A 24,752-nucleotide genomic window follows, 5' to 3' on the forward strand; every position below is an offset into this window, starting at 1 on the left:
GGGTAGCCATGTTACTCTGTATACAACAAAATCAACGAGAGTTCTGTAGCACTTTAAAGACTAACACATTTAATTTTAAATGTGTTAGTCTTTAAAAGTATGATTAAGTATTCGAAAACTCATGATGTACCACCAGAGGGAGCCGTTGGGAAGTAAAATCTGCTCTTTTAATATTTCAAAAAGGTGGCCTGTTTAAATAACTTACAATGGACATACTTAAAGCAGGGGCAGCCGCTGTGATTTTCAAAATTAATCTCTAAATTACATTCTAGAACTCAGATGTGTTCAACCAGGCTACCAGCTGAAACATATTTTTAGCTCTGTGCTTGTAGCTGCCTGAATGTTACTTTCATGAGACTCGGTGCCTTCATAAAGTCACAGGGGAAGGAACTGCTACTCTGGGGCCAGTTCTGTAAAGGTTTTGGTGGACTGCTTTTCAAAGCGGGAGTTAGACAGCTGCCTCCCCTCAGCTTTTTTCAAGGCGATCGCCCCACTGACTGTGTTGGAGCAGCTTCTCTGTTAACGGTAACAGAGGAGACCTGGAGCGTGGGAACGTCAGCTGTGGTGTCAGCATTATGTAAAGGTAGGTGGCTGAGTGGAAGAGAGCTGCCTGTAGTGTTAGCTGCAGTAAGGGTGGTGGAAGGACGGGACGCTTAAAGAGACTGGGCTTTGTTATTCTTCCTCCCCCAAAGCCCGGGGCCCCTGACCTGCCATGCTGCGTCCTTAGCTTCTCTCGAGTCACCACGAGCCCTGCGGGAGACGGGCTTGTCCCAGCTGCGTGAATGATGAACACAGCAGGGGGAAGATCTCCGCGGCCGAACGAGAGGAGTCAACGCGGGGTAGAAACGAGAGAGAAAATGCCCGAGTCAGCCGCTGGCGAGCCCGAGAGGGGCGCAGCAGGCCCGGGCGGCGCAGCAGGACTTCCTGCTTTGTCCCAGACCCGCCAACCTCCCCGGGGCCGAGTGGCCCAGCGCCCTGCTGCCGCCCTCCCCGGGGCTGCAGCGCGGGGGACAGGAGCGGGGTTTTCTCGGGCCCTTGCGGCTCGGCTGACGGGCAGGGCCCAGGCCGGCACCCAGCAGCCTCTCGCACCGGCTGGGCTTTAGCGCTGCTTCAAACGGAGCTCGGGCAGCCCCCGAGGCGGCGGCAGCAGCCGGGCCCGATTCCGTAGCGCGCTGCGGGCCGCCCAGCCGGACCGAGCCGCCAACGCGCGCTTTAGCGCCGGCCTGGGCAGGTGCCGGGCCTGGGAATCGCAGCCTTGCGCCAGCAGCGGCCAGGAGCCTGGGGGAGGGGCGGAGGCCCGGCCAAGCTGGGGGCCTGCAGCGGGAGAGAGCTCGGCCGTGCCCGCCCTCGCTGCGCGGACTGCGTCTGGGGCTTTTGGCCAGGCCGCCCCGGAGCCAGCTCCCGCCCCTCCCCCCATTCAGCTGGCAGCAACCGCCAGGCGTGACGTGTACTGGCTTGGGAAGTTGGGAGGGGAGCGCGTGGCGAGCTAACCCCGGGCCCCGCCCCCTGTCCGCGCGAGGCGGCAGCGGCGCTTCCCCCTCCAGTCGCAGGAGGGCGCTTGTCAGTCCTCGGTGAGCCCCCATACGGACCAGACCATTTACGCTGCGCGGGGAGGGGTGTATTTTACTCGGTCGCCCAGTAGCCACAGGATGCTCTAGCCGGCGGCGACGACGGCGGCTCCTCTATAAGGATTAACCGCGGGGGGCGGGGCTGTGAGTAACGCCAGTGCCGGGCGAGGGTGGGGCCGGCCGGCGGCGCGGTGGGCTGGCCTGGCCTGACGCGGCGGTTTGAATTACCGCGGGAATTGAAGATACTCTCAGAGGGCGGCTGCCGCGGGCTGAGTGACTGAAAGAGACCGACCGACCCCGCGCGCGCACCCGGCTCGGGGTGGGTGTGGCGGCTCCCGCGCGACCAGTACGTATACGGCGCGGGCAGGGGGCCGTTCTGCCCTACGGTGGGTGCTGGTGGTCCCGTCTCACCCACGAGGCGGGGCCCAGCGGGGGCGGGGCGAGCGATGAAGTAATAGGGGGTGGGGGGGGGGGATCCTCAGGGTAGGTGCCGGAGGCAGGTGGGACTAGGGCCGGGTTATCACAGTTCGTTGTTCCAGAGCCATAGGCCAGGCCTGGTGGTGGCGGCCCATGTTTGGGAGCATCAAGTGTTTGTCCCGGGCCTCTTCCCATTTAGGGTCAATCCTCGGCTTCCATTTGTTCTGGGCACCCCGGGCCTGACTTGACACAGAGCACTCTGTCTGCGTTCGAGGTCAGGTCGGAAGGACCTGGGTTCTCCAGGATCATGGGTGTTTCCTGCCTTTTTGTTAGTCTGTAGCCTTCCAAAGTGCTGTTTCAGAGTAAGGGGTTTTTAGAGGCAAAGCTGTCTTTGGACTTCCACTTATTGGTGGTGGGCGATGTCAGTGCAGTGAGTGACTTGGATCATGCGTCTGGTTTTTGTTTCCTTCTATTGAGGGCCTCTTGACCAATGCTAGTGCAGTAGTCCCTGTGAGGTAGTATAGGGACAGGCGGGGAGTCAGTTTCAAGGAACCCTGTGGTGATCCTACTGGATTGATTAAATTTGCTGTCAGTTTTTGTGCATGACTCAAGCCTGTGCATACTGGGGCACAGTACTTCACGATTGAGAAATACAGCGTGAGACTGATTGCTTGGAGTCTTTTGGGGTTAGCTCCCCATTATATACTCCTGGAATTCACTTTGTTTTTCAGCTTCCTTGTGTGCTCTTTGGATGTCAGCATTTAGTCTAATGTGATCCTAAGTTACACTGGATGTTTATAGTGCTCAAGAATTGTAGCATCCCACATTATCTGGAATTTTTGTTTAACCTGATGGTGTTTCAGGTGGAATGCACACATTTACTTCTTATTAGGTTTGGCACTCAGGAGCCATGTATTCTCCAAGTACACTCAGGGAGCCAGTTAGAATGCATTCAGTGTCCGCAGATCTTTCTGGTTGAGTAGCAACGCAAGGATCATCTACATAAATGAATCTTTGCACATCAGGGAATTTTGGTTGGTCATTTGTGAAGACGTATTAAAAAGAAGGGGGTGATAGCACTGAATCTTGGGGCAGTCCTTTCCGTTGAGTACTCTGTTGACATTTTTGATCCTCTATCTCAACAAAGAACGTAGATTCACAAGCAGGAAGGAGATGACCTGGACCATCTTACTATTTCTCAAAATCCTTGCCAGTTTCAGTAGACGTACACGATGGTTCACAGTATCGTAAGCTGCCAACAGATGAACGAACAAACAGTCTCTGTAATTTTGCTTGTTTCAAAGCCATCTTGGATGTATTGGCATAGGTTTGCAACTTGACCACAGTATTGACGTCCTGGGTGGAAACCAGCTTGGTCATCTGGCCTTCTACTATTGGTGCTATTCCACCTGTTATCATCTGCTCAAATAGCGTGTAGGCTGAGCAGAGTAAAGATATTGGTCGGTAACTCTTCACAATTAGTCTTTATGTGGTTTAAGTAACACAACCACTTTAGCCTGTCTCCACAGTTTGCATATCTGCATTGTCTCCATGCAAGAATTAAGGAAATCAAGTAGCTACTTCTATACACTTGTCCAAAAGTGTAGTAATATTTCATGAGACGTCCATCAGCCTTTCCACATTTCAGAGTTATTGAGACTATCAATCTTGAGACTATCAGCTCGTCTATGTTAGACTGCTCATTGCAGATTTTGCCATCTCTGAGGAGCAAGCGAAGTTCCTGCTTGACTTGTTTCATTATGTACTTTGCTTTGTGGGCTGGTTTACCATTTAGGATGAGGACTGCAACATTGCTTTGTGGGCTGGTTTACCATTTAGGATGAGGACTGCAACATTTTGTTTGTTGTCTATTAAGGTTCAGCTTGCAAATGATGGCCTGTGATGTTTTGCTATTATGGCACAAGTTTGTTTCAATCAGGTTGCTCCAGTGGTTGTGACTTGTTTCTGATCTCTCTCATCAGCATTTTTTCGAGCCTAGTAGTTTCTTCACTGAAGGGATCTCAATCAAATAGTTGTAAATATCTTTTATATTGTTGGCATGTTTGTTCTGAAAGCCCAGGTACATATTATGTCTGACAACCCCTGGGGGTGTGCTTTTGGGCAATCTTCCACATCAAAGAGACAAATTCTCTGTAGTGCTTTTGTCTCACAGTGATGATATGAATGAATCTATTCAATTAGGAGATAAAGCCTTCCCTGTCAGCCTTTCTGAAGTTGAACTTTGGCAGGTACTATGTTTTCTTGGGTTGTACTGCAGCCTCTACTGTGACTTTCACTGGTCTATCCTGTGATCATGGGATTGCTGCCATGATCTCCCTTCTGAAGTAGCATGTATTTTCAGAGGTGATAAAGGGTAGACTGGGATTGTACCTCTTGTTCCATTGTTTGTTTTAGAAGGTACATTTATTCTTGAAGTTGTAGAGCAAAGTCAAGTTGTTTGTTGCCTTCCACGTCTCAACTTTTTCCACTTCGTTTTCATTGGTATTGTGGTATTGTGGTAGATGGTATTGTGACTGTTGAAGTCACCTGTGACAAGGCATATTTTTTTTTGTCATGAGAAGGTCAGTTGATCATACCAACTGTTCACTTGGTGGCTTGTAAATAGAAACTACTGATATTTGGTCAAGTTCAACCATAAATTCTGTTATACCATGGTGTTTCATAGTTGTTTTTACCAGTCTTTTGTCAAGTACAAGTTACTGTGCTACCATAGGTGTTGCTTTTAACCTTTGCAGCAATATGCATGCCAGGGATGTTTGGTGTGATTGTGTCTTTCCCTGTCATAGACTCATCAAGTTTAAGGCCACAAAGAACCGCAGATCATCTAGTCTAACCGCCTGTATATCACAGACTATCAGCACCACCTAGCACCCTCACATAAAACACAATAACTGAAATGAGACCCACGTATTACAGCCCACCGGAAGGACTGAAGCATACCAATGGCAATGCTCAAGGCCCCTTCAATGGCAGGGAAATGATTAAGTGAGACGCTTCAGTGTTACTCACATACTAGGGCACCCCACTTTTACCCCAGTTTGTAGAGCTCAAGACATAACCTGGTTAAGGCACCCCCAACCTTTCCCAATCTGTAGGGCTCCGGGGGAAAGTCACCTACCCTTACCCAATTCACACTGTAGAGCTCAGAGTCACCCATTCCCAGACCATAGGGCTCTGGGTGTAACCTGGTTAACTGAAGTACCCACCTTTCCCAATTTGTAGGGCTCTGGTTGTAATTCTCTGTGGGTTTGCAGGATCTTTTACCAGAGAAGGAGCCTTACACAGTAATCTCCTTATTCTCTGTTTGTTAACAGTTACCAAAACAGAATACACACGCTAAACATACAATGCTCACCATTCCCAATAAGGCAGACAAACTTCTCCTGGTGGCCAATCAGGATTAGATCATCTGGGGGCTCCAGCTTCTGCAAGTACAGTTGGTAGGGTGTTGAGGTCTGGCAGCTCTGATCTTCTTGGGCTGTGTCCTGGAGTTAGGTTCCAAAGCACTTCCTTTTGGACCTTAGTTTATATAGTTAAAACTTGGGTCCTGCTTAATTGTACCTTAACCAATCATTTAAGCTAAAGGACTACAACACACCAGTCCTAGCCCATTGCAAAACAGTTCTTTAACCAATCATATCGCACCACCTTAATTGATTTAAATAGTGCACACTTACGGTATGTCTTATGGACAGCGGCAAAGTCAGCACCATCAGATCGATCTTTCTGGATCAGTTGAACAGTCAGTGTAGACCCGCTCAATCGATCAGGAAGTCGACGCTGGTAATCCACCCCCTCAAGTGGGGCAGCGCAGTGAAGATGGTGCGCAGAAGGGAAGCACAGCAGTCAACCGGAGTTACGCAAGCTACTCTGCGTAGCTTGCATAACTCCCGTCGACTGGCACCGAATTTCCAGGTAAGTGTAGACCAGGGCTCAGTTATGCAACAGACAGAAACAATCAAAGAACCAGACAGAAATCTTTCAGATAAACAATAGAGAATTGGATACCATAAAGGCAAAATAATAAGTCTAGATTTTACAACCACAACTGCTAAGTGATTCCTTTCCAGACAGAATGCTATCAAAGTTTTCATTAAACATCCCAAGATCTGTTTCTTTATCTGGTGGTGGTAGGTACTACTAAGATAGTAGCACCTTCTTGACAGCCTGATATTACATTGTTTTGAAATAGTTTCAGAAATGTGAAGATGTGACTACCTGCTACTTAGCTTATGACTTCAGTCTCTCCTAATATGGCTGTACTGCTTGGCTCAAGAACAAGGCCTAAGCTTAGCCAAAAAACAGGGCCTCCCAAGACCTCCAACCTTACATCAGAGGAAGGACATCCAAACACCCCCCTGGAATAGAATGGGAGGATCCCTTCCTGACCCCTGCAAATGTCTTGCAGGCACATGATGTCTGCTTTATTTCAGATAGGATGTCAGCCTTCTCTGAACAGAATCCCTCCACGTTGAAACTGATGATTTTTAAAGGGCAGTCTTTGGCTGAGACTCTGAAAGGAGCTGTTTATGTCAATGACTATATTTACAGGAGGGAAGGAGATTGGGTGTTGGAGGCGGGGCTCGGGTCGGTCTGTCTCTGTCTGTCTGTCAAATATGTTCACATCTTGACTTTGTTAATCTCCCATTGCAACTAACTGTGTGAGAAACCAAATCTCATAGTATGCACTGAGACCAGGATAGAAGAAGGGCTGAGTGATGGAGGAAGGACTGGGATGTGGGGCCTGACTGCTTTTTTGCCTGGCTAAATATGAGGTAGTGGCTGCATTTAGCCAAATCACCCTGAACTCCCCATCCAGGCCCCTGCAGCAGCAGCTCGGATGAGCCCCCACTCCCCTGTGCCCCAGCACTACACTGCACTGCATGAGTCTGCATGCGGCCTTGGTTCCGTGGTACAGTGTTATTGAAGTAGCTTCATAGACACACACTGCATCCATGTACTCTTTTTGTAAAGGACAAGTCCTACCTTAAAAGGCAATTAATGTGTCATTGCAGAACAGGCATTTGAATACAAAACTTCTGTAAGTGACATGGATAAGAAAAGGAAGATGCATGGTAAAAGCCACAAGCCTGCTCTGTAAGTAAATAACGCTGTAAGTTTTCCTTTACCAATGAACTCCCATTTCTTTAAACTGAAACGTTTTACCTGCACACACCTAAATCGAGACTACTGAGGCTAAGACTTTTTTTATGGGTGCCTAAAGTCAGTGGGCGCAGCGAAGTTCTCAGCACTTTTGAAAATCAGACTATTTATTTAGGAGCCTTAGGTCCTGATCTGGTGGTGTCTATTTCCTTGTAGGCACAGAAGCTGTCCCCACACATCCAGTTGCTGAGTCAGGGTCTAAATAAGATCTTACGGTCCCTGTCCTGCAATTGGCTGTGCTTGAGTGCACTGCTCTATGCCAATGGTTCTCAACCAGGGGTATGTGTACCCCTAGGGGTACACGTGGGTCTTCCAGGGGTACATCAACTCCTCTAGATATTTGCCTTGTTTTGCCTGTAGAGCCTGCAGCAATACTGGGATCCCCTGGATCCTGCAGGCCCTGCTGCCATGATAGCAGGAGCAGGATAATAATTCAACAATGTAGGAGTGGGTATTGTGGGATGGGACAGGCGCGGGATTATAAAACTAGTCCTCTTGTGCCACAAACAACATGAATGCCCCGGCCAGCGGTTCTTCAGCTGCCTGGTTCTGAAGACCTTGCTGCTGCCAGCAACGGCACAACAATAAGGGTGGCAATACTGCACCATGCCACCCTTTCTTCTGCACTGCTGCTGATGGCAGCACTGCCTTCAGAGCTGGGCATCCAGCCAGCAGCTGCTGCTCTGCGGCCGCTGAATGACATGGCTCACAAGCGAAAAAACAGGTTCAAATATCACACTGAAATATAAGTACAATGTTTAGATTCCAATGGATTTATTTTATAATTACATGGTAAAAATGAAGAAGTAAGCCATTTTTCAGTAATAGTGTGCTCTGGCACTTTTGTATTTTTAGGTCTGATTTTGTAAGCAAGTAGTTTTTAAGTGAGGTGAAACTTGGGGTACACAAGAGAAATCAGACTCCTGAAAGGGATACAGTAGTCTGGAAAGATTGAAAACCCCTGATCTATGCCTGCATAGCCTTATTGACTTCTATGGGCTTTTCTACAGAGAAAAGTAGGATCAGAACCTAACTTTAGTACCCATTTTTTAAAATCTTGATTTCTGTTCAGTAGTTGACAACTTAATACCCCTCTCAGATATCAGTGCTGTCATCAGGTTTTAGATAACACACTACTCTGAATTCTGACTTTGGAAGACAAGTAAAAAGGATTTTTGGCAATTTTTACTTAACCTATCGTCTTCAAAACTATATTTACGTTAATGATTTGCAACTGAAAACATTTATTAATGTAAATAATATTTTAAAACTATGGTAAATTTTCTTTTTCAAATGGGAAATCTGTTAAATGTTGTGGGTGTGCATATATATTATCCTGAAAATATAGATGTTGTACAATAAATTTTTAAGCACAAAACGGAACTTTTTCATACAAAATATTTCTCTTAAACTAGCTAATTTTTATCAATGGAATTGCCTGGCAAATAGAAAACAAACAAACAAAAAACCCTGCTGGGGGAGGTAACTAGTGGAGGTAATGGAACATTTCTAGGAAAGAAGGTATTACAAGTGCTCCAATTAGCATGACATTTAGGTCCTGAGTCAAACTGAAAATCCTATTCCAAATCAACAAGAAATAATTTTCAATGTCATGCATGCTACAAACAGTCTTGAAAGTGCTGACCATTCAGACGTTTGGAATTATCAAATTGTATTAAGATATTTGTATTGATTATTATGGCTTGTCTTCAAATTTAATTTGCTTTAACAAAAAAGTGCTAGTTTGTTTTTGCATTTCATGTCTGAAATTCACTCTGAAATTGCTATTTAATCATCATCGTCCTCATCTGTTGTAGTGATAGTTTTTATTTTTGGGAGTAATAGAAGTGATCCTAAAGTTAATGCAAAATATCTGGTTGCCTTATTTTGGGCCTAGACTCTGACTTGGATGAAACACCCACCATGATGCAGGCTATCTGGACCTTAGGCCTGGTCATGTAGAAGTAAGCAAGGCTACTCTTTCACTTGCTTTTTCTCTGCAGTAGGTGGGTAGAAAATGGAAGGAGATTTGGCTCCAATCCTCACTAATAACTGCCCAGAGTAGCTGAGCCGGGAAAAGAGCAGTTAACTTCTTGCTGACAAAGGCCTCCTGTGTAAACTTACTTACCCTTTGGAGCAACAGTAACAGTTGGGTTGATGCAGTTCGTTCCTCCCCCCATAACTATTGCTCAAATAGAAGTGTATTGAGGATTAAGTCCTGATTATGTATGTTTTTGTCTTTTAAAAGTAAATATATAATATTAAATAAACTTATATTTGAGCATTTCCTTTTGTCCCTTAGATAAAGCTTTGTTATTTCTAAGAAGTTAGACACAGGTATTTAATAGTGTAATGTAGCCCTGATTCTGATGCAGGAATAAAGAGAAGAAAAGAGTGGATTTATAGTGGAGTTATTTTTAAATAACTTTAGTATATTCAACTGTTCATTTAATTTCTTTTGTACATATTTAATAGTGAGAAGACCTCAAAGAAAAAACTGGAAAGAAATAAACTAGATGTAAGTTATATTAATATCAGTCCATTAAAAAAACAATAAAGTATAAATGTGCCATTCTGTTGAAGGGCTAGATCCCGAAAGCTGACCCTTCTGTGTGGGCATAGGGGTCTGCCTGCACGGATGAGCTTTCATCCTCTCTGGGAACTTCATTTTATAATCTTGCTGCTTTGCAGCTTTTGTGAGAGTGATGCACCTCAAGGTAAAATGGACATTTTGCTTGAAAATGTGACTCTAGTTTTCAAAACCTGGCAAATGTTTGGTAAGTATCCCATGATAAAACTAGAAATCATCCAAAACTGGAATATTTAATGCATTTACTTTCAGTGCCATAATGAAAACCTTAAAGTTTAACTTGGGGAACTGTATTATGCTTGTGGAATAGAAGTGCAGGTGATGGATGTTGCTTCATTCCCTGATCTTCATTTGCACTTGCACAACTACTGAAATCAATGGAAGTTACATACATACAAATGGCAAGCTCATTGGACAACCAAATTCAGCCTATAAGTGATTTTAAACACTTTTTCTCCTGTTCTAATATAGAGTGACTTGTGCTGAATGATCTACTTACCCTTACTTTTTGGAACTTTAAGCAAATTACAATTATTTCATTTTTTTAAAGTGCAGGTTTTGCAGCAAAGGAAATCCATGACTAGAGCACACTATAGAAATGTGAATAATAAGGGGATGGCTGAAAATGTCCCTTCTTGTCTGAAAATTTAAAAAAGCATAGATTTTGAAAAGAGATTAGTTCTTGGAATGTGCTGATCTTTTATATGTCTAAAGTAACACTTATTATAAGTTTTATAACATACAATTAAAAATGTCATAGCATAATATGTACAAAATAGTAATATGTATCACTTTATCTACATTTTTTCTCATTAAAAATAAGTTCAAAAAAGAAAATACATGTCCATGTTCTCTTTCAAAAGTTTTTTTGCACCATAGCTCAGTGTCATGGATTCCATTTGAATTCTTAATACCATTCTAATCAAGTATTTGAAGTTTATCAGTTATGTTTAATTTGTTTTACACTGGAAAGTTGGATGCAGATGACATTGCTTTAATACCCACCCAGGAATACAAAGCCAAGTCCCATTCTCGCAGTAAATTATTTCCATGTCAGGAACCAGATGTCTCAAGGATATTGAAGATAACTGAGAATGGGCAAGCTGAGGAGCCCAGTGATTCATTTGGTTAGTATTTCACTTTTTAAAACTGTTTAACTCATAAAAAATGTATTATTTTGTACATAAGTTATTTTAAAAAACCATAAACAAAAACCCCCAATGTCACTCCATGCCTATGGAAATGAAAAGGGAAAATTACCTCTTTGTTTTGGGCTTTTGTACTCTTTAATTTTGAGTATTGCTTATATACCACAGTGAAAGGTGCTATGTAATAGCTAAAGACAGACAATAGGTTGGTAAATTCCAGATAGCAAACCTGGAAGTACACAGTAGAACATCTCTCGTAAGGTGCTGTTATATAAAATGGCAGTGTTTTCGTGGTTCTTGGCTATTTGTCATCTTCCTCCATTCTTGCGTCCATAGGTGGTAAGAACTGTGAATTGAAACTGTTCTGCAGTCCTAAGAATATATGTGGAGATATTTCTAAACATTTGCAAAGAGCAGAGGCATTATCTTGTCACTTTCAAATATTAGTAAAAAGGAAAAATCTTATTCTCAACTACATATGTTGTTTTCTGTTGAAATATTAAAACCACTTTTCATGCTTCATGTGGGGCCCATTGATAGAGACTCCTTGCTCTCGCAAGACATTTTTATTATTACTTCTCACAAAAATTTCAAACAGTGTATTTTTAAATAAGACTTAATTTGAAAAAGATGCATAGCAGACATAAAAATCATAACAATGTCCAATTGTATAAAATATAGCAAAACAGGGCTAGGGTAGCCAGGCGCTTTGCCTAAGCAGACAAAGTTGCAAACTTCCATGTTTGTTTTTCTGTTCTATATAGATCATCCTTTGCACAGCACTGCTGTAGACGCTGATGGGGATGTGGAACTGCAGGAAGAGGAACATGACATGTCAGCTAGTCATTCATCTGATTCAACTCCACAAGGGAAAAATACAGGAAGACGGTACAGTGAAAATAAAATATTTTCCAGTCCTGGAAAACTATCAGACAATGTTTGGAAAACTTAAGCTTGCTTTTGTACGTTGATGTGATCTTAGGCTCATCCCATTATTTCAAGAAACACTTTTAAATGGTGAAAATGTCTTGATTATATCTCAATAACTGTCTTTGAAAATGCCCCTGCTTAATGCAGTCCAGGTAAGAATTCAAAGCCCAAATCAGTCAGTAGGTTGGAGGGAAAAGAATTCTGGCTTGTAAATTATAAGCAATACATGGTTGGTATAGTGAATCTGTTTATGTTCAGATTTTCTTCCTGTAATGTTGCAGGTGTCAGGGTGTGTTGGAGGAAGTGAAAGGCTTTTGAAATTGCTTTGTAATCCAGTAGTGAAATTTCTAATTGCAAATGACTTCAATATTTAGCAAAAATGGCAAAAAAAGTATTAGGAAAACAATTGAAAGGAAATCAAATTTACTTTGAGTCTGATATAGTTTTGTTGACCTAACTTTGAAAATTCATCTTAATTTCAACTTATTGTAAAACAATTTCTATTCATTCACTTCTGTTTTGTTAAAACAGATTTGGTGTAAATATGAAATAATACTTGCTTGAATGAACTTATCAAGACAAAAAAAACAAAAGGGTTTTTGATCTTTCAGGTAATCTCTTGCATCCCTATCAAACTCCTGAAGATCATTGTCTCCCCCAACCCCTCCATTCCAATTTTCCAAGCTTACCTCAACTGCTTCTGGGGCCCAGGCAATACAGGCATCTTTATGACCAGTCAGCACTACGCTGAATGCCTTCCAGAGCCTTTTAACTCTGTTTCTTCAACTGACAGTGGGGGGATTGCTGTTGAGGGATATGTGGCTCCTGCAGCACTTCTTGCAGCTGATAACCTGGGAATTGAAAACTGAGAAGAAATTAAAGATGGGACTCCTGTAAAGCAGTACAGCACATCCCTATTAGGCTACCAATGAACCCCTGTTCTTTTTGTTTCTATAAAACACGTTGAAGACAAATGTGCAACCCATTGGTTAGTATGCAGTGGGTTACACATGGATAAAGATTTTTTTTTTTTTTTTTAAATTATGCATCAGGAAAGTTTTTTTTTTTTTTTTTTTTTTTTTTTATTGCTCATCTTTACTCTAGAAAAAATCGGTGTAGCTTGAAAATGCCTGAAGACAACAAGTCAGAAACGGAGGATTCTGAAGATGAATCCCTAAAGGAGAATAAGATACAGAAAAAGGTTTGTAAGAATGTATCAGCAACTTTCATTTAGAACATATTTAACGACATATTCACATTAGACACAGGAAAGGATTTTACACTCATTAGCACTTACATAGTGAAATTAATCTTAAGAGCATCATAGATAATCTTCAGAAAACTCCAGTGAGATGGGCAAGTATTAAGTGAAATGCCCAAGGCCACAGATGGAGTGCCAGAGCCAAGGATTAGAACTCAGAAGTTCCTGGATCCTACCAGACCATTAATCCATGTCTTCCTTATTTGATGTGCAACAGATTTTTTCCTTAGCAAAAAGAAAGTATGTTTACTTATGAAATATATTGTCATTCTTAAAAAAATATAGATAGGGAATATTTGCTCAGTATCAAATTTACAACAGACTTGTAAGAGTAGAATTGTGTGTTAAAATACTAAAACTATTTTTTTAAAATTTATGTTGGTGATAGTCAAACTTGACACACTATCAGTGGTTTTCCTTCAAAGCACTTATGCGTTGCATTTCCACCACACTTAGTCTTTTGATACTTAAAAATTCTTTTGCCACACTTTTTAATCTTGTCTGCTGTGAGCCTGGAAGCTCTCTGTTAAAATAGCAGACTCTGACAAGTCAGTTTATAATGAGAGAAGCTATGCAGTAGTGTGCAATATAAATCTTACATGTTGACATGACTGATGTGTTAAATTCACTACATTCACACAATCTAGTCCTTTCACTCAGAGAATTTCCTGTGTGTAGCCCTACTGTGTAGTTATTGCTGGCCTGCGAGAAGAGTCAACGCTAATGTTCAGAAATATATAGTGAATAATTGTTTCCGTGAAGGCCTTCAAATGTATTTTTGAAACCATCACAGGATACTGTAGCAGTTTTGATTGCTCATGACATCTCAAACTTGTTTTAAAAGTTCTTAGTACAGTTTTAAAGCAGTAGAGTTTTAGATCTTTCACACTGTTACAGCTCATGCCTTTTTTCTTTTGCATATTTAAAAATCTGATCACTTACTTTAAATTATTCTTTATATAGATATCAGGAAAATCCAAGACCAATGTGGAGGAATCTAAGTTACCATCTGCATTAGCACCGAGGAAAAGCTCTCCAGAGAGCAGCATATCAAATAAAGTTACAGATTTAGTGAAGAAGTTGAATGCACAAAAGGTAAAAGTTGTCCTAACTACAAAGTCCCAAAATCTATCAGAAATGTCTCTAAAATCTTGTTTCTCCTGAGAATTAAGTACTAAAGCACATATATTGATCCCTCTAATATTTTAAATAGACGGGTATGTTTGTATTCAGGAAAGAATAATAGTTTTGGGTGTAGGACAAAGAGAAGACTGAACACAGAGGCCTTGTCTATTCTAGCATTTCTTTTCAAAATATTCTCACTTTGTGCATCTTCACCAATGATACCTGTCATAGCGCAGTTGCCTTGAACTTGCATTCCCTCTCCATAGTCGCTCAATGATCACCCATGCTAGGCTTCTGGTTCCTCAGCTGTCATCTCGCTCCCTCCTGACAAGGGTTTTTCCAGACTGCACAGTTCCCTGTCTATTCACTGATACGCCCAGCATGCCAAATTGCCTAAACAGGCCAATGTCTGTGCTTCGCTTTCTCTCCAGCGGTTATACCTAATGTATTTCCTGCAGTTATAAGTTGCAGCAGAACTCTTTATAAGAAGTGCATTTATCTTAAGATGAAAGCATTACAGAGAAAACGTATTAAAAACAAAAGAACCTACACACATGCTGAAAAGCATACCTGAGGTCACCCCAGCTCCAATCTTGGGCTCAGTTGGTGTCAGTTCTTCAAAACCCCCAACTGGGTTATCCCAATGGTTACAAGTTCATAACTGTCTCAGATTCAGAACAAGAACCACCATGAATAGTCCATTTGGGCCTTTAATCCTGGCCTCATGCAGCAGGTGATCAGCAGACAATGGACCACTTCTCAGGACTTAGCATCAAAAGACTGGGTTTTTGCATAACCAAAGGTTCCTAGATAGTCCCCAAGAAAACAACTTAACACTTTTTGTTCCAAAAGTCCATTCTTATGTGACACATTGTTCAGTATAGTTCTTTGAACCCCCCAGGTCTCACATCTGTCACATATCCACCCTCAAAAGTTACATACAATCCCAGCCCACAATAATAAATAAACCATTCATTTAATACAATGGATCCCAACGATATGTTAACGTTAATAAAGTCTCCCAATGATACTGCCCTCTGCATTTTTTTTCAAAATATTCCCACTGATGCAACTTTACCAGTAATGCGTACAGTAGGAATGCTAATGCAGTCTGGCAGCTATTCACTGGCAGCATAATCGATGTGTTTTCAAAACTCTGCACAGAGCAGATCTAGACAACCCAGTTATTAAAATGCTAGTGGTGGTTCTAGTCTAGTGTTATTACCAACTGCTATCATGAGAAATATTTCATTATAGCTATGGCTTTAAAATGCTCGAATGTAATTGTTCTTGAAAGTTAATCTGCTGCATTTTGTATTGTAGAAGCCCAAGAACAGTGCTAAATTGCATGTGAAACCAAAGATGTCTTCAGAGAAGAGTGCATTACATCCTTCTGGTAAAAGGCATTTGAAACTTTTTCTTCATAATTTTAAACTTCCTTGTAACTTTTCCTTATTAGCCAATAATGGGTTTTCCTAAAACTGCTTTTGATATCTGGTATTTTGCAGCCCAGTAAGGCTAGGAATGGGAGTCTTGTATAATCAGAACAAAGAGACTCTTTATATAGATGGACTCAGCCCTCACTAACACTGTAACATCATGAGATGTTGGGTTTCAAGATTGTGACAATTTAAGGTATAGACAAACAATTTGATGTTTTTCTGACTCCCTCTGGATCCTGTCAAGTTGGAATCAGGCATTTGACTTTATATATGGAGATAAATAAAATATGTTCCCCAGTTCAGTTCTTAAGAACCCACTTAAAACATTCATAAAATAGTTTTTCCTTAATAACTGCGATATATACATGATGATGTGGTATAAAGACTTCATCAGCATGAGTTTGCAAGGGCTTCATTACTCCTAGTGACTAAGAGTTGTTTATCCCAAAAAAGTGTCTATACCCTTCATACAACAACTTTGTGTATGTTTCAGAAAAACTATATAGACTTTAAGCTTTATATGAAATGTCTTAAGTGTAATAATGCAGTCTTTCTTGCAAAGTAAAATATGTGCATCACACCTTATATTTCAGGATTTTGTACTTCGCTACTGAGCGGAGTTGGTGACTTTCAGAATGTTTGATATAAAAGTACAATCATCAATGTATCTTATTTACTTATGCTAAATTCACCTTAAGATTCCCTTACTGAATGCCACTAGACTATGAAATAAAACAATGTTTGAAAAAGTAGCATTTAAATCTTAATTTAAAATTTGCATAATCAATTCTAGGTAGCTGGCATATACTCAGACAAGTGAAGTAATTACCATTTTAGAAAATTCTCATTTGTTAGAAGGTTAATACGCAAGTCAATTTGTGTAGCATTCAATTACTTTAAAACAAAGATTTTAATTGCATAATATTTATTTTAACAAGTTATTTATTTTGTTTCAGTTGATGATAGCCCAGATTCTATACAGATTTGGTGTCCAAAAGGGCTGAAACGATTTTCCCAAGATATTACAGAATTGGATGTTGTTCTGACTGAGTTTGAGAAGATAACTGCAGACTATGAGTAAATATCTTGCTTTCCTTGGATTGAAAACTCCGAGCTGACACAGTATATTTAGTTTGCTTAAAACCAGACAGCATGGAACACTAGGAAATGCAATACAAAGTATGGGCAATCCTATTAGATTATTGGGGGACATATTAGATGACTGTTATTTCTGTGATACAAATGGCATTTTCTTGAAGATGTGATCCTAGGGAGGTTGGCCTCAGGGATTTGGCATTGCCCAAATGTAAATAATATCTTCATTGTGGATAGCTGTTGTGATTGGGAAGCTATTTCTGAATCTGATGTACCTCAAAATGCAAAATCTGCTTGAAGATTGTGTTTTGATCTATCAAGCCCCAGGGAAGGCTGGAATCATCCTATGTTTGTTAAGCAGGTTTCATGGGCTCGGTTTTGTTTATAAAATTCCTAAATTAAGTAGTGGCCTGAATTTCCATTGAAGCATTTGGCTGTGAGGCTCACTTAATATGCAATTCCATCTTTTCACCAGGGCGTTGATGTTCTTAATCTGCTGTTGTGATCTCTTAATGAGAATTGAAGAGCTTATTCAAAATAAACCATCTTTCCTGTTGTTGTTAACTGTATAACTGCTTAATTCTTAACACTTGTGGAAAAAAAAACACTGGCAATGGTCCCACAAGTTTACTAAAGTCTACATATTAGACTTGCAACCGTGGGTGGATTTGCCCTTAGAAAGAAAAGTGCTTCATGCAGCATTATTTGACTAGACAAGTTACAGAAAGTGCAGAAGGGAAGCCCTGTATGTAGTTTATTATTGGGCATTGCCTCCTGCTGCCCAGAGTCTAATTGCTCTTAAAATCCCAGTGCTGATTTCTGTGGATTTGCCTCACTGAAGAATAGGAAGGAAACTCCTTTCTTCAAATAGCAAGGTCCAAAGATCTTGATTTTAAAAAACAAAACCCCAACATTTTATTTCCTTAGCTTTGCAGTAGGCATATGCTAATCATAAGAAAGTGCGGGGGGAGCTGAATGAACTAAAATTCTTGGCTGCAGAAGTCATCGCAACTGGCAAACTCTTCAAGGGTAAGAGTTAGTTTGTGGCCTGTGAGTGACAGGTCTGTGTCTTCCTGCTGTCCTGAAAGCCCAATGTTAATATCTGTAGATCTTGATACTTGAAGAAAGGAAATGTTCAGATAAGCAGAGAGAACTTTTTCCTGTGCTAACCCAGTTGTGTTTTTATTCTACCCCACCACCACCACCTTCCAGACAAAGGGTGGAGTCTGGGATTTGCAGGAAGGCTATTGGTGACTTCTATTGTGACTTCAAGGATCAACTCACTAATATTGTAAGTACAGTAGTAAGTATTAAAAACAGTTGTGTAGTGGTGGTTGTAAAATTTGAGTCAGAATGCTGATACACGTGCTACTTTTTATATGGCCTTCTACTGATGCATCTCAGGGTATTTTAAAATTAATCCACCTTGTGAGTTATTAATGAAATTAACAAATGAAACTGTTAGGCCCCATTACTCCAAGAACCTTCTTTTGTGCAGTTACCACTATAAAGCAACCCAGAGTCTCAATAGATACTGCTATAAAGCAGTGTGTTCATCATGGGCACTATATAAATAAGACTTAAAGAAAAGGTGGAGACACTCCTATTGCCAGTGAGCAGGGAGTCCTGTAAAGTGGATGCGTGTTGAAGGGTTGAGGTTTATAGAGCTGAAGGTCTGTCAAAATACAAGACATACTTCTTGTATGTCTGCCTCAGCAGCCTTATGTTTGTGAAATGCCTTTCCTGTTGCCTGCAAGAGGGCCATGTTCAGGGCTTCAAAATTTGTTTTTAAGGGGCCTCTGGCATACAGTGCATGGAGAATAGACTTCCTCTATCATTTTTCAGACCTACAAACTGACTGTAGAGAACAGTAATTATAACTGGAGAGTTAATACAAATAGTGAAATAAATTCAGAATTCTGGTCTTTACTTATGACCATTGGTACAATCAGTATTAAAATTGTCCATGCTAATGAATCATTTAAAACAACAAAACTTCATGCATTTCTGTAACAAGATGATAAAAAACTTGGAATTTTTAGCTAGGGAGCTAGAGAGTAGTATTTTTGCAAATGATTTTTTTCTAAAGTAGTTCTTATAGCAGTGATTATAGAGAGAAGAGATAAAAGGATGGGGAAGAAAAGATCAGATAGGGTTTACTGTCAATACACAATGTTTTCCTTTGCCTTTTAGATAACAGAAGTCCAGGAACTGAAGGATTTGAAAAGAAAAAATGCTAAGGTAAAATAGAGCAATGAATTCTTTAAATGATGCTATATTGTATTCAAACCCTATAGAGATTGGCTCTATGCATTTCTATGTTCAACTACAAAAGCAAACTTGGATGTTTATTGCTTTTAAAACTATTAGAATACAAATATGCCTAGATCTCAAAGTTGAAGAAGTGCATTTTATCTGGGAATAACTCTGTTTGTAATGTACCTGTAAAATCAAACAGAACAAAAATCCAGTTTGAAACGGTTTTGTTGCCAGACTTGCAAAAGACTGTTAATTAGTTGTGCCAGTTCAGTAATCAGTGAACAATTTGTATAAACAAAGAATTACTAAAGCTGTAAAATATGCTAAATGCCAGATTCTGATCTCTGTTAACCAATCTTTTGGGTGGTGAAAGATAAATAGTAATGTCTGCCTGTGTGGAAATGTCTCAATAATTCAACACTTTAACAACATGTACGGTAAACAAATTATCACACGCTATTCAGTCTTTATTTCACATGTAATGGTGCTAGAGTATCATTTTAAAAGGAAAAACCAAAAAGTATGCTTAAATTCCATTGTCAGTTTATTTTCATACGCCTCATATGATTGCTATTGATTTGATACTGATACATGCTGTGACTACAAATAACTTTAAAAGTACATTACACTGCTTTTTAAAAAAAATAAATATCTGTTCTCTAATTATAGTATGGTACTCTGTTTACCTTGTGCTTCATGTATATGAAGGTGTACTTTTGTACTCGAGAGAACGTGTGAGCACCACTGAACTATGAATTGCCACTAATGAATAGTTACTGGGACAGAGTGAGAATGACTTTATAGCAGTGATACTCTGAGGCTCACGAGCCACAAGTGACTCTTTAATGTGTCTCCTGCAGTTCTTTGCAGCACATGATATTAAAACACTGATTTAATTATAAACCAATCAGGATGCTTTTATTAGATTAGTAACCAATTGTAGTTGATAAATAATACTTTATATTCTCACAGCAAAATGATTAATACTTCCCCATCATACTGTTTAAATATGAATTGTGATATGGTGAAGGCAGAAGGCAGTAGAAGAGTGCTGGATGGGAGATATGTGAGCCCCAGAATGCTCCGGGCTTTGTTCCCTGCTGACTCACTCAGAACCACTGGGGGCAATTAGGAGCAGCTGAGGCTGATTAGTGATCAGCCAGGTGCTCCATAAAAGGGCTCCGCCCCAAACACACAGTGCACGAGCTGGAGGAGTGCTGTGGTGAGGTAGGAGTGCTGTGGTGAGGTGAGAGGAGTGCTGAGCAGTGGTGATAGGAGTACGGAGCTGTGCCGAGGAACGAGCTGGTGAGCAGAGCGCTGTGGTGGAGCAGTGAGGAGGAAGGTACCAGCTCCAGAAGCCAGAAAGACTGAAGGAGGGGGAAAATTAGCCCAGGGGAAGAGTGTGCTGTCTGGAAAGCAGTACCAGCAGCACATAGCTGCTTCTTATAGGGCCCCTGGGCTGGGACCCGGAGGAGCGGGTGGGCCCGGGTCCCTACCCCCTCCCTGTGGGAAGACGGGGTGACGGGCAACTTCCTGGCCCACTACAAGCAGGAAGGTGCGAGACCCACTGAGGGAAGCCGGCCATCAGCCACAGAATATATAGCACTATAGTAAATGAAATAATGAATTCACATGACTATGGCTCTTTTGGGTAATGTTGATTGCCATCTTGGCTCCTGAGCCGCTGAGGTCTGAATATCACTGCTTTATAGCATTGTGGTGTAGGGCACTCATCTAGGAGATGGGAGAACCACATTCAAGTTCCTGCTCAGTGGCTATTTAGTTATTTATATAAAGTGGAACAGCTTCAGTAGGAGAGACAGATCTGTCCGAGAATATCCCATAGCCCAGTGATGAGGGTGTTCTTAATGTGGGAGACCCAAATTCAAATGCCCCCTCCCCCATCAGACAGAGGGTGGGATTGATCTTGGGTTTCCCATGTCCCCAGTGTGTGCTCTAACCTCTGTGCTCAAGGTTAGAAGAGAGACCTCCCTTGGCATTTAAGTCTTTTGGGCAGAAACATTTGGTGAATTCATGTCAAATTCACAAATAGTTTTGGGTTGATCAAAACTGCATTTTTTTTGGTGAACATTTGTCCAAAAAGCTTTGCCCACTTCTAATTCAAAAGCATAATCTAGTCCACCTCTGAAAATAGCAGAACATCAGCCTCACCCTGCAATTCTAGTATATTTGAATCATTGTCATTGCCTTTGCGTTCTCCCATCAAGTGGGGTCGGCCAGCTCTTGTTTTTCGTCTCCAAGCATTCTTGTCAAGTGCATCTTCCAAGCTGATGCCAACCTTCTCTGTGTCCCATGTTAGTGCCTCATAGCACCTTTTTCTAGGTCTTCCTCCTGGTCTTTGAATGTAAATTAAATTTCTCTTGAAGAAGGAGATTTGAGGGGGAAAACAGGAAGGGATTCCTGGTAAAATTACATGTAATAACTTGATAGTATCCATGATTGAAAATAGTATGTTTTTCATCTGTTTTTAAATAGTGATGGTCAATCCAAGTCACACCTTGCATGCAAGCTTTCTCATTTAAACTTCAGATTTAGAACATGATTTTATAAAGACAGAGTTTCTCTATTACATCATCCAGACCTAAGGCTCCAGTGTTACAAGCTGTTCCTTGCAGATGGCACTCTGAACATACGAAAAGCCCTTTGACTTCAGTGGGGCTCTCTACCTGTGCAAAGCAGCTTGCAGGATCAGGGCTGTAGTTTACAAGTACTTAAATCATTGAATTAAACAATATAGAAAAATCTTAAATTTTTAGAGCACATTTCATTCTGAAGGATCCTAAAGTACTTCACAAACAACATTAGGCTATTACATGTAAACGACTTGTGAACATATATGTAATTACATGTACTGTGGTGTAAAGATTTTATGGATGAGAATTTGGGATGCTTGTGTTATGACTGGCTTTGCAACTCCTGAGTTATGGAGACCCTCCCAAATAAGTATGAATAGAACAAATTTCTCCACTAGCGTCTTATGCCAATGTTACAGAAAAGTTACTTTGAAAATGCTTGAATTTTTTTAAAAACACTGTTAGAATTTACTTGTCTTGAAGGAGAAGGATCACTTACTACAGTGAGTTCAACAGTAAAAGTCATGGAGGGAAAGGGAAAATTCTTAAAAATTTTAGAAACCTTTTGGAGAAAAACTACCTAAAATATTACTTCCATATATTGCATTGTCATAAATTGTAAGAATTGATATCTCAAGATCTTACATGTCTAGACCCCAGAGTTGGGGGCAGGGGGAAATCTACATTGTTATTTAACTGTCTTGCCCTTATGGTTGCAGGAGGGATTTTCAAAGACTGCTGTTTCACTTAATCATATTATAGGTAATCAAAGACATCAATAAGAAAAGAAGGCGTTTGCTGGAAGTTAGAGAAGAACTAATTTGGTAAGTTTCCATTTGTTGAAATGTATATTGATTATATTGACTGAAAACATACAATAATAGCCTGTCCGTGGAACTTGGAGTCCTGTTAGTATCCAGAAAATTGAAAGTAACTCTTGCTTAGTTGGTCACTGGCTTTGTGTGTGTAAATGGCAGATGAAACACTTAAAGCCTGCACTAGCTGAACATATGCATTGCTTTCTATTTGCAAAAGCCAAAATTAAACCCACCCATCTCCCCAGGAGTTGTGGAACTGCCTAATAGAAACAGGCAGTCATTTTCACAAGGTATTTCCAGCTACTCTAAATTCTTGGGATCATATCTTCGTTGAGCTACACATTCCATAAAAAATACACCAGCTGCATGACTGGAGGTGAGAAGATGATCAGCTAGGTTAAAATTACTTAAAATTAACAAATACTTTGAGGGTGGAATAGTGTCTGTGGTGTTGTTCCTACCTCCAGTACAGCTCACCTTAATCTTACTGGGTAAATTACCAAATTCCCTTAATAGAATAACTCATCCTTTAACATGTGCAATACATTCTGATTTTTAACTCTTCCCCCCCCACCTGCTTTAGGGGCATTCCCCAAGATAGTACTTTCAGCAGTTTGGTATGGTGGAGTCACAGGATACATAATACCATGACTATAAGAAATAGGATATTTCTCAAAATAGAGAATACTGTTGGCTGTACTTTAACCTTAAATGTTATGAGTGAGTCTATTTTAAATTGTACTCCTTGGCAAGAGCAATCCCGTTGATTACATTTGTGAAAACTGGATTCCTGTCAGAAGAATTATTGTACTATGGACAAGATCTATGTCCTTAGTAGATAGAAATTTAAACAGTATGCATACTTTAAAGGACCATATGCCCATCTAGTTACCGAACATTTACCCTAATTAAGAAAAATACCAGGCTGTTACTGTTGCAGTTTATGACCTCATTAAGTCATGTTCAGTAGAAACAGTACATTCAAAGTAACTCATGATAGAAAAATATTCAGAACACAATTCTCAAGCATTGATGTTTTTAAGGACTGGACCACAACTGAAGCAACTACAAAGAGAATATGCTGAGCTACAAGAAAAAGAATCTTCTCTCAGAAATGCAACCCAGTTCCTAACTGATTTAAAGGAGGTGCAGCAACGGTATTTAAATTACAGAGAAGATGCCCCGAAAGAGAAAATAGTAGTAAGTACATATTGATTCTATGATATTGCCCTAGGTAATTCGTTTCCTCCTTTAGGAGAAGAAACTAAATGATGCTTCAGGGCAGATAGCAATATCATTATGTTCATGTCTGTCAAGGTCTTGTACAGAATAGCAAAAACTTCAGTGGTGTGTCCCGGACCATTTTTACAGACATGTAAAAAATTCAGTGAGAAACAAAGTAAAGTCATTCTTTTTAATATAATTATAGGTCAAACTGTGGTGCCCAGGAGCTTCCCTGCATACAAAGATGCAAAGTGTGTACGCTGACTTTCAAATCTCAGTGAATTTTGTAACCCCTTTTAATGCTCAAATGTCTATTCATCAGCAGAGCACTGACAGTGAACTTCTCAAATATGTAGTTTAAGAAGTGTAGGAGATCTCTACAGCAGTTGTACTCGTGGCCTGGAATACAGTCGCATCTCTTTGATGCGCTGCTGACCTCCCAGTCTAGAAAGCTGTCCACTTTAGGACATATGATCTATTTACACTTAATATAGACAAACTTTATTCTGTATGTTTTTAAGTCAAGTTAGACTATTTGAAGAGAAGCGACATCATATTATAATCCACTCTTTTCAAATATGTCAAGCAGGAGACAAATGAAGTACTTGGAACAATAGGCACATAAGGGGACTACATTAGCTTTCAAAGGTTAAAAGTTAATGGCTTGTAATTTTTCCTCCCCACCAGTATGGAACTTCCAGCATTCCTGCTCTGCTGGTGGAATCACGACGAATTTTAAGAGCTGAAAGTCATTTTCAGAATATCAGCACAAGATTACAAGAGGTTCTGAATTTGCAAAAGGAGTTGCCAGAGAAATTTTAAATGCTTTATACAATATACCCTCTTATAGATTATGCTTAGCGGCAACCAGCAGTTACAACTCGACTAGGGATATGAATATACTTAACTGAAGCATGTTTCTTCTTGTGGTAAAGACCTAAATGGAATAGGAATGTCAATCCATGTATATTTAGATATTGGTAGCTTGTGTTTGCACTCTTAACTTTTGATATAATAGAAGCAGCACCTATGTAAATACTACATTTAAGCCTTTAGTAAATAAAGCACTGTGTTTAAGTTGCTTCTGACTTTAACCT

The 24,752-nt window shown here is 40.7% G+C and overlaps 1 protein-coding gene across 4 annotated transcripts; it reads left to right on the forward strand.

The window, feature by feature from the left end:
• Positions 1 to 231: 231 nt before the first annotated feature.
• Positions 232 to 24,736, forward strand: CENPU (centromere protein U). 4 transcript variants are annotated; one of them, XM_067551647.1, is made up of 14 exons: positions 269 to 583; positions 7,022 to 7,103; positions 9,645 to 9,687; positions 10,733 to 10,886; positions 11,672 to 11,795; positions 12,942 to 13,038; positions 14,062 to 14,193; positions 15,547 to 15,619; positions 16,622 to 16,742; positions 17,973 to 18,051; positions 18,954 to 19,001; positions 22,376 to 22,437; positions 23,475 to 23,631; positions 24,343 to 24,736. In XM_067551647.1, exons 1-14 carry the CDS (start codon positions 352 to 354, stop codon positions 24,475 to 24,477), a joined length of 1,539 nt encoding a protein of 512 aa, XP_067407748.1. In that variant the 5' UTR covers positions 269 to 351; the 3' UTR covers positions 24,478 to 24,736. The 4 variants fall into 4 exon arrangements, with proteins under 4 accessions (XP_067407751.1, XP_067407748.1, XP_067407749.1 ...); XM_067551648.1 differs by having other exon boundaries at positions 273 to 583; positions 10,769 to 10,886; XM_067551649.1 differs by lacking the exon at positions 269 to 583 and adding an exon at positions 1,694 to 1,914.
• The last annotated feature ends 16 nt before the right edge of the window (positions 24,737 to 24,752 follow it).

The sequence above is a fragment of the Emydura macquarii genome, unplaced genomic scaffold (assembly GCF_026122565.2).
Source record: "Emydura macquarii macquarii isolate MOO-44397 ecotype Brisbane River unplaced genomic scaffold, CSIRO-AGI_Emac_v2 contig_1363, whole genome shotgun sequence".
Lineage (NCBI taxonomy): Eukaryota > Metazoa > Chordata > Testudines > Chelidae > Emydura > Emydura macquarii.

What these genes read in the sequence shown, in the direction of transcription:
- CENPU (XM_067551647.1), top strand. Translation starts at nt 352, where the DNA reads ATGAGACTCGGTGCCTTCATAAAGTCACAGGGGAAGGAACTGCTACTC. An exon ending in GGTGTCAGCATTATGTAAAG is followed by an intron (nt 584 to 7,021) that starts GTAGGTGGCTGA and finishes GTGTCATTGCAG; the next exon opens with AACAGGCATTTGAATACAAA. An exon ending in GAGTGCATTACATCCTTCTG is followed by an intron (nt 15,620 to 16,621) that starts GTAAAAGGCATT and finishes ATTTTGTTTCAG; the next exon opens with TTGATGATAGCCCAGATTCT.